This window comes from Semicossyphus pulcher, unplaced genomic scaffold, assembly GCF_022749685.1.
Source record: "Semicossyphus pulcher isolate SPU_LCO1_2020_fin unplaced genomic scaffold, fSemPul1.0.p SCAF_14, whole genome shotgun sequence".
Classification (NCBI taxonomy): Eukaryota; Metazoa; Chordata; class Actinopteri; order Labriformes; family Labridae; genus Semicossyphus; species Semicossyphus pulcher.
Window position 1 is genome coordinate 25,011,188 of NW_027211648.1, and position 10,426 is coordinate 25,021,613.

At 38.6% G+C, this 10,426-nt stretch overlaps 1 protein-coding gene across 1 annotated transcript; it reads left to right on the forward strand.

Moving 5' to 3' along the window:
- On the forward strand, positions 1-4,433 carry pcare1 (photoreceptor cilium actin regulator 1). Its single transcript, XM_069662521.1, has 2 exons — positions 1-3,317; positions 4,310-4,433. The coding sequence occupies exons 1-2, from the start codon at positions 1-3 to the stop codon at positions 4,431-4,433; spliced, it is 3,441 nt and encodes a 1,146-aa protein (XP_069518622.1).
- Positions 4,434-10,426: the final 5,993 nt, after the last annotated feature.

Consider the following 10,426-nt stretch of genomic DNA (forward strand, 5'->3'; position numbering starts at 1 on the left):
ATGGGCTGCTCACCATCCAAAGGTAACAATTTTGGGACTCTGGGTCCCATGAGGAAGGGGAGAATGCTTCCCCCTGCACCTGATGAAAGCCCCAGAGATTCTCACTTTGAAGAAGAAGAGAATCGTCATTCAACTGGATTAAAAGATGGGGATACAAAGGAGAGGAAGGTAACCACACAGACTCAGGTATTACAGAAAGAGCCTCATATTACACCACAAAAAAAGAGATCTATGACTGACCTAGCCCCGGAAGCAGTAAATATTGATAAAATGGGGAGTCAAGGAATGGACAACAACAACTCAGTTTCACAGAGAAAAGAGAAAAATGTTGATAAGCAAGACGTGACTGAAAAGAAGCCTAGCAGGAAACCAAAGAAAAATACCAGAGGTGTTAAGGTGCAAAAAAAGAAAGACAAAGAAAAACAAGCTACGGAACAGAAAGTGGACTTCCCAGAACCATTGGTAAAAGCTCACCAATCTGCTTATGCCTTTTTGAATCCTAGCATAAACAAATATGATGATCTGCTGGGACTTTTGGAACAAGCAACTCAAACACAGGTGTCTGTGCAGCCTATGGTTGCTTTCATGGCTCTACGCTATGAGGAAATAATTCAGGGACTGGAGGAGATGGCAGATGAAGGAGAAAAAGTTTTAAAAGAAAATGGAGAACATCTAGCTTGGCCAAAACCCTCATCTTCTCCACCTATGAAGTCTGGCTCTGCTAATATTGAGTCCCCACCGGATTTGTTGCAGCAGCTGCTTCAGTACACCACACAGAGAATGCGTAATGTAAGCCAGACGGTTGGTGGAATTGGGGATTCTGCTTTGGTGGAAGCAGTGGAGTACTTTGCCTCCGTCTCAGAGCTTTTAGAGGAGAAATTGAAAGTCAAACGCGCAGTAGAGACTAGGCTAATGCGACTCTTATCTCGTATTGAAATGGCTTCTCTGCATAAGCCCCGACCAGAGGACTCTGCCCTCTTCAGTGAGGACAGTGGTATTGGGGCTGAGAATGAATCCCTTGCTGGTTCTGAAAGGCGCTATAGACGAGAGAGTTGTGAATCCACTGGAACAAATAGAACTACTCCTGTCAGTCCAATGGAATACACCTCAATGAATATTAGACAAGGGGTGTCAAGGAAAAAGCTTGCAAGACAAATAAGTCCGAGTGTTTCTCTTACTTCACTCAACTCATTAGGCTCTACATGTACCATAATGGCCAATGACAAGAGAGACTCATTGCTAGGTTCAGTCTCTTTTGATGATGGTGAAGAAGATGACAATGAGGATGATGAGGAAATGGGAGATGTGCAAGTTGGTTTTACAAAGCGATCAAATTCTTCCACTATAAACCGGGAACAACAACAACCATGTCGCCTTCCACCAAAGCGCATTGAGAATCCTCAAAATGTAGAAATGACGCTCAAAATGAAAAGTGCTATCAGTGGTAAAATACAGTTTGTGCCATCACAGACTTCTAGCCCCAAGACAAAGGTAGTTGGAAGCCCTAAAACAAGTAGACGCCAGTGGACAGATGAGGAGGAACGATCCCCAAAAAGGCCTCAAACATCAGCACCTATTCGGAGGGCAGTAGTAAAAAAGACCGCAGTGACTAGGGAGCAGCGTTCCCGGTCAGCAGAATCCCTGCGGAGCAAAGGTGAAGATCCTACTTTGCTTGAACTTGCCAGGACCCAGAAAGATTTAAACCAGCGGTTGCAGAAGATGAGTAAGAACAAAGCAGGTGGAAACATCAGGCCTGCTCCATCTAAACAAAATCAAGGAACCTCACCAGCACAATCTCCAGCAGTAAATCGCAAACATCCTTCAGTAGAGAAAAAAAGCAATTCACAACCACCTTCTGACAAAGCAGGCCTAACAAGGTGCAACAGTAATAAACAGGAGGCAACCAGTGATGTGGAAGAGGATACATTAAAGGACAAGAAAACATCCAAGGGTCCTATAAAAGCAACCCCACCCCCTAGCCCTCCTCCATCCCCACGACCATCTTCAGGTTTTTACAGAGGCAGGAACTCTGTAAAAAAACTGATTGATACATTCAGTCAAGGAATAGAGGAACTGGACAGTCCCAAAGTTCTGGGGCCTCTTAAAGGAGTACGGAAGTGTGGTGTCCCTGTGTTACCTGGTTTAGGAAATGTTGAAGCTGTGCTTATCACTGGGATAACCAGTTGTAGACCTGAACCCACGTTATCTGAGAAAACTGATTATTTTGATCTAGATAGTCTTCCTCCGCCTCCACTGGAAGTTTTAATGGACAATTCCTTTGAAAGTGCCCAGAGTATTTCAGTTGGTGTCGCGGATGAAGGGGCTACAAAAGTCAGAAAATCACCTGCATTAAAAAGGGCAACAGTTTCACAACGACTAAGGGCATCATTTCAGACAGTGACAGTGCTGCCAAGCAGGGGAGGCCTGCCTCAAGCTTCCAAGGTTAGTTCCCTTGATAGAGCAGAACAAAAAGAGACATCTCCTCCATCAAAGGTCAGCCCATCAGATGTTCAACTGGAGGCAGAAAAGGATTTATTATACCAGCAAGCCAGAAAGATCATTCAACCAAGACACTCTACAGACTCAGAGAGTATGTCAACAAGTCATGCAGCTAATAGTCAAGAAGACACACAATGTTATGGCAACCTTTCAGTGCCTGTACCTAATACTACAGTGCCTCCCTCTTCAGAAGTCAGTAGCCAATCAACTGCCACCCCACCTGTGTCTCGGGGGCGAATGTTACCATCCACACCTTCTACACCAAGCAGTCTACAGCGAAGACTTCACAGTCCCCACAACTTCAGAAGGCAACCTACTCCCCCCTCTTCAAATAGCCCTCCTGTTAACAGGAAACTCCCCACACCACCAGCAGCTCAGAGGAGGCTCCCAAGCCCACCTTCTGCAAAGCAGAACAATTTACACTCAAATTCATCCTCCTCCTATCCCTTCAAAGCACCATCTCCCCCAGCCTCACCAAAAGTACAAAGATGGTCAAGGGAGAACAGCACTGAAGACTCATCTAGTGCTCGGATGTTCACCAATGCACGCTCAGTCTTCTGCCCTGCATCTTCATCCCTGTTTGAAGCCCAGCCTTGCCCAGCTCCCCGACCCCCTCAAGCATGGACCTCTACTGGGGTCTCTGTTCTCTCACGTGCTTGGGAGAGTCGTGGGAGGCTTCCTATATCTGTTCAAGGACCCCGACCATTCATCCGACGTAGCCATTCAGACCGAAGGCCAAGTCTAAGTCTGCCACCGAGATCACCAAAGATCTCGGTAGCTGAGACTTGTGGGAGTGAACCAGCAATATATTCACCAGGGTAAGTGTTACCATGTTTTTATGTTTAACATACTAAATCCTTAAATATGGCTTTTTATTCAATCTTTGATACATTGAAGTTGCTGGTTTGTGACAATTGATTCTTAGGAAATTTCACATAATGGGCATTTCAATTGTTCAGCATTATGAGAACAGAATTTGAATATCCTTAGGCTCAAGACTCCAAGCTATTTGTGTTTTGAACTAGGAAAATTAGTTGGCTAGTATTTTAGTTGGGTTTAAAAGTAGCAGTCAATATACACTACCAGTCAAAAGTTTGGACACATTTTCTCATACAAGTGAATGTGAAAGTGTGTCCAAACTTTTGACTGGTAGTGTATATTTAACTAAGATTCATAAACAACAAAGATGAACTTGGGAACCAAGTATCTTTTATCCTTCACACTATGTCATCCTCACTACAGTCATTTTGAACAATATCATTCAGCTATACTGAAAAAGGTTTTGGTTTTGTTATGGCAAAAAAAAAGATATATAAGGGATAAAAAACAACAACAGAGCAATTGCCAACCGTCCACTCTTTATCGAAATTAGGAAATTACTAGGAACTGTTAGTGATATTTTGTAGGAATTCAAGGGTACCTGTACCGTCACCAGTTCATTGTTATATTTGGGACTTATCTCAAAATTATCTCACATTAATCAGATAATCATTCAATGATCTTTTATGCTAGCAGCTAGCCCAATTTCCATCTAAAGATTGCATAATCAAAAGATGCTGTAAGTGAAAATGAAGGATAAAACATTTAAAAGGTTACAGACAAGTTCAAGTTGTCACAATAGTAGGCTATCTAGTAATACTCCAGCAATCTATTATTAAAAGTATTTGTAACATTTCAGGAGTTTGTCTTTACATGAATTGTTTCCGAGTAACTGAGTGAACTCGGTTCGGAGCCACTTTACCAGCTAATGCTAACCCCTTGTCCCACTTCCTTAATTGCTAATGTCAACATTCTCCATTCATTCCTATAGGCTGGATGATGAACCAACCAGGGATGATGTACCATGGGGAAGCCAATCAGACCTCAGGGCTACACCACGCTCTGCATCACACCCGGACCTGTGTATTGTTGGACAGGCCTTGCACAGAGACTAAAGGGGCCAAAGAAGGGCCAGTGGGATTATGGATTAGAAGGCCTTACCAAGGATTTGAGATGATGGTATTTGTTCCACCGAGAGCAGAGGAGGAGCTAATTCTATCCACTTCACTGTTGTAACACACCTCTACAATGTTTATAATAAAGTGTGGGAACAAAACTGTTTAAATTATCTTTGCATGCATACGTGAACACATACACCATGTGTATATACTGTGCATAAACATGCCCTTTAATCTGTGGCAAAATCTGTACTTTAAGGTGAAATACACATTACAGTTTCATAATTAAAATACATGGACTTCATTACCTGGCTTCATAGGTATTGAATATCATTCTTCATGCAAGGTTAAAAGTTTTCCAGCTGTTAACAGAGGGAAAAAATGTCCATAATTCTGAAATGCGTTTAAAAAAAATTTCAATGCTAAAATATTGAATGATCTGAAAGAAGATTCATCACATGTGGGTCATGAAGCATTACAGGATTTGAGTCCTATAATCAGAGACATAATTATCTTATGGCGTTTGAAATGATTATTCAAAGCAATAATGTCATCGTCAACAATGACAGATGGTTGTTTATAACTATGTTAAATGATTTCGGGGAGATGCCATTTCTCTCTTTTGTTATACACTACATGATACACAAAATTAAGGCCATTCTCAAATTGTATTTTAAGTTTTTTAATATATTGTGTTTCTTTTGTCTGTTTACTTTTCACAATGTGTGCATTAAAAATTAATCATTCATACCTTTTATCTCCTATGAGTCATTTTTATTAATCTAGACTGTTTTTATTCATTCACTATTAATAAATGAATCATTATCAGTCAATATTTAGATTAATACCTAATGTGCTTCAGTGAAACCACTTAAAGTCCCTCATGCCATCAGGCTGTACAACTCCTCACTTAGGGGGAGGAGGTAACAGGGACAGACTCTCTCACAAGCGGTAGCCACTAATTCAGCTCACAAAGTTAATAGTAGTTAACTTCTTTTATTCAATAGTAATATTTATTTATTTCTCAAAGGGTCATATGTGCAATAAAAATCTGTCAATGTGCAATAATCTCTCACCACAGTGCAATAACCTAATACCACAGTGCAATAACCTAATTTAGTTTAATTGAACTATTACCCACTGTTTACTTGTACATTTTCTAAGAGTGTATATTTTATATATTTTGTTATCTAATTTTGTACTTTTTATATATATATATATATATATATATCGATAGATATATATATTTTGATCTTTATTTTTTACCCTCTGTGTGCTGATTCTTTCCTATTGTATTGTACTGTATAAGCTGCTGGAGACTGAATTTCCCAGAGGGAGTCATCCCAAAGGGATCAATAAAGTTGAGTCTAAGTCTAAGTCTAAGTCTAAAGGCTGACTCCAGTGCTATAGCACTACAATTCAGTCCCTGGTTGGATCAAGCTCTGATAACATTGCATCCTACAATTCTTAAAATGCAATTTATTAGCATCTTCCATTTCACCCTGTCTTTCAAATTCTACTCCAATTTTCAAACCTCAGTTCACACACCTCAGGATTTCAGCATCGAACTTAATCAAAGGTAAGTGATTATTTGATTCAGGTTTTTTCTTAGACTTCAAAAAGCTCCCTCTAAAGACAAAGCTGTTTAGGTACTGTTTTATAAAGTAAACTGATCTTTACTGGGCAGTGGTAATTGTTGTACTGACCTTTAGAACACTGACAAAATCCTTTTTTTTCATACCACATGCAAGGCTGAAGAATGCTAAATGCTGTTAAGTTTTTTTGGTTGGATACTTCACATATATCCAACAAATCCATAATCAGTAGTTTCCTTAGAGTCCATAATGATTTCCTAATGTCTATTGCCATGTCAAGACTACCATCACCTCCTTTTAACCACATACACTACCAGTCAAAAGTTTGGACACATTTTACAAGTGAATGGGAAAGTGTGTCCAAACCTTTGACTGGTGGTGTATATTACCATACTAAGACTCATTTTACATCTTTTTCCACCTGTGGAAGGTCTTACGACCTTATTGAAACTGTATACAATAAAACTGTAATAGTTTAGTGCTGATAGAGGGCCTAAAAGTGGAATTATTTCCCAAGCAGCTCCTGTGATCATAGACTGTATGAAGGAGTTGACATAGCCACCTTGATGTCATTCATTAGTTATTGGACTGCTGGTTTGAGCTGCAAGTTTGGATGTGTAGCTGCAATCTTGTTTTATTTTTGTTTGTTTGTTTGTTGTTTTAGCCAGAAGTGACCATAAATGAACAAGAGAGTGGAGCAGATGCTAACTTATCAAAGCGGTAATATTTTACAGTCTATGCCCAAGGCTAATTCATTAGCTGGTTAACATGCCAAGTGCAGTGAGCACAGGCACTGATTACTGATGAGTTCCAACATGTGAAAAAATGGAAAATAGAATTTCACTCACTGAAAAAACTGGAGCACAGACAGAATAATACTAACAGACTGAATGGGCGGAAAACCAAAGCTAGCAGCAACCACCTAACCAAAATAGCCATGCCCTAAATTATGCAAATCATTAACGGACGTTAAATAAGAATTTTACTCCATGTGCCGTTGTCATATATGGGGAAAATAGCCTTCTATTATTGGGGGTCTATTCGGATTCCCTTACTTTTGGCGCCAGCCTCAAGTGGTCTATTGAAGAACTGCATTTTTAGCTACTTATGACTGAGCTTTCTTTCCCAGCCGTGGAGGTTCCCACTTGACTGCTCGGCAGATTTCTGCCTTTAAATAGGGTCATGCATTGATAAAGAAACTGCACTGAAGCTTTATTTTCCTTTACTAAATAAATCATCTCCTTCAGCTTGTGTACTTTACTTTTAACTCCAACGTGGAACTGATATCGTTAATCGATAATTGTTACTTTTAATAACACAAAATCTTCAGGGGTCATGATTTCGTAGCAAACATCCAGAGAGACCTTTCATTTCACATTAAATTAAAAAAAGTCCAACTTTTCATTATGTCTTTAAGAGCCAACTCTCATTCATTTTCAATTTGCATAAATGCTTTTTTATAACTTTGGAGGTACCTTTGAGAGTGTTTGAGCTCTGACAGTTATGAAGAAAGCCTCAAAGATCCCACTGAAAAGTTCCCATCACAGGCACCAAAGCTGCCAGATGATGAATGCTTGGATGAATACAAACGTACAGTCTGTGCACTTACTTGACCCTGGCAAACTCTCAGTCATGATGCTCTCTCTGCCTCCATATGTCAGTCAGTGGAGCTGTTCCAAGGCGCTCTAGGGGGGTGGTTTAATACAGCAGAGAGATGCAACTCACTACTCCGTCTGGACCAAACAATACATTTTCAGATGCTCTTACTCACATGTCTGCATGTTTTATGGCACTGACACCCAGTCCAGTGTGAAAATAATTGATACCTGTTTCATTGGAACATACGTTATCCAATAAGTGACCTGTGGTATATTAGAACCCTTAAAATCAATGGGTTTTTATAATAAATACAATAAATTGTATCCTCACAATTTGCTCAGAATAATTATTAAAAACATTCAAAGTCCGCACTGTTTAGGTTATTTTCAAACAAGAAAAAAACATATATTTCTGTATTATTAAAATCTAATTCACTGTTCTCACATCTTTATTCAACACCACGAAAGTGTATTCAATATTCAAGTTTATTATATTAGCAGAAGTCTCTTCAGTATGATCTAATTTATTCAATTATCTTAAAAATTAATTCATGTTTGTTACATTTTATTTCTTATTCTCAAAATGTCATTAGTTCTCAAAGTCTCCTTAAATATTCTTAATCAGGCCATATAACTTTAAAGTAATAATCTCGAAGATTTTCATTTAAATAAATGTCTGTGAAGTCATTATCAATCACTGAATGAGGTAACACAATGGTGATTGAGCCTATCGCCCACTGATGAAAGCCTTTGCATTTGCAGTATGGTATTATTAAGGACTGGGTGTCTGTGGAAAAAAATCACCAGCAGTGGTTGGTCTGTCAGAGAGGGTAGGCGGAGCTAAGCAGCTGCTTTTCCGGTCTCTGCAAGTGTTGCGAGTAAACAGTAATCTACTATGGCTGAACAAACAAGGAAAAGGTCGATGACTACAGATACAACTTCAAAAATAAGCGAAAATCTAAAGAAAAAGAAACAAATTCGACGCTCAGATGAAGGCAAACAGTCTAAACAGGAAAGTCGGCGAGAATAATCACGAGTTACAACCAGAGCCAACCTTGGACGTCACACATGCAACACTGTCTGGATATCTGGAAAGTGTGCTCCCTCAATAACCGTTTAGGTGCCGCCAAAGAGAGCAAAACTGAGATCTTCAAGATTACCACTTCAGTAAGGTTTAAAATAGAGAATACCAAGTACAAAATGATCCGTCTCTCTAAGTTGTGCTACTTAGCCACTTAAAATGTAATCATGTCAATAAATTTTCCATGACACCTTCAGTAGCTTGCTCGCTAACATTACCTAAGTGGGCTTACAGCAGGTACTGTTACTGTGTAACTGTTACTTTAATATGAAATATTTATTAATTTATCGTTATAAGCTATTCTACGGTCATTAAATATATGTAACATTGACTAATGATAAAATAAATGACTGTTTGTGTGGATCATACTGTACTTAATAGTCAACCTAACACAAACACTAATATGGATGAAATATTCTGGTAATTTTTCCAGGAATACATAGGATCCTTATTATAATTTAAAAATCCCTATTTTCCTATCATTTATGGAACACAAACAAGAATTTTAAGGCATACATGGAAAATGGAAACATTCGTGCCACAAACATGTTGCTAAAAAAAACAAAAGGAAGCTAAACATCAAGTCTACATTAAATGTAAATCAACAAATAATCAACATTTATATTATATTAAAATACACAGAAGGACAACATAAGTCACAGCTGCAGAAAAGGGACTATAAAACAAAAATAATTTACATAATAAGACATAATCAATGTAACTTATTTGTCTTTCACTGTATTATAAAGTTAAATAACCAATAAAACCTTGCACCAAACACTTTTAAGGTCCGCTCTCCCTACAGCAACCCTTTACAGTATATGAGCTGTGTTAATCTGATTGGTGGATTAGTATCTATGTGTCCTTAGGTTAACTTATTTAGCAACGAGGACAGGCTGCATGATGACGCGCCTGCAACGATATCTGTTCTCCACCAGAGGACTATCTCACTCCACATCTCCCAGCATCCCTCTGCAGATAAATGAAACCTGGTTAGGCTCACAGACACAGATAGAATACAAATGTAATGCTGTGTAATATGACTTTATTGTCCTTAGATTGTGAAACAAACATATACTATTATCAGTAAATACGCTAACGTGTCAGACAATACACTGGATGAGATATGCTGCTTCTGAAGCAGGATTTTCAAAGGGTGGCAGGATGATAAATCGGCTGGATGTTAATCCTCTCCTAAGGGATATGAATACAAATATGTTTAGATCGTAGCCAGGGAATAAAATAATCTTCATGCTGATGAGGGATTGTTGACATAAAATCTAATATATTGCTAATGCTGTGGTTATAATCTCTTTGTCTTCATTTTCCTACCCCATATCTTTCAGGAGGCCCATAGAGATAGACAGGGGGTTTTAAATATATGAAATGTTGTTTTGTGATAGAAAATAGAATTATCACAATGCAATATGTTACTTATTATATGTAAATGAAGCCTTTATAATTCTCTATCTGACTAATGTTTTACAGCTCAGTAGGTTCACATACGTCATTAACATTTCAGCTTATACTCTCTCCCTTAAAATTCCTCATGAGGCCTGATGAGTCATTCAGTTCACGTTTACATTTATAGAAATGATTACTCTTGTTGGGTCTGACTTTATTTCTAGAATAAAAAAAACATCCACAAGCCTCATGTAGGAATTATGAAAAACATTGGGGATTTATTGTGTTTACATTTTGAATATATGAGATGAG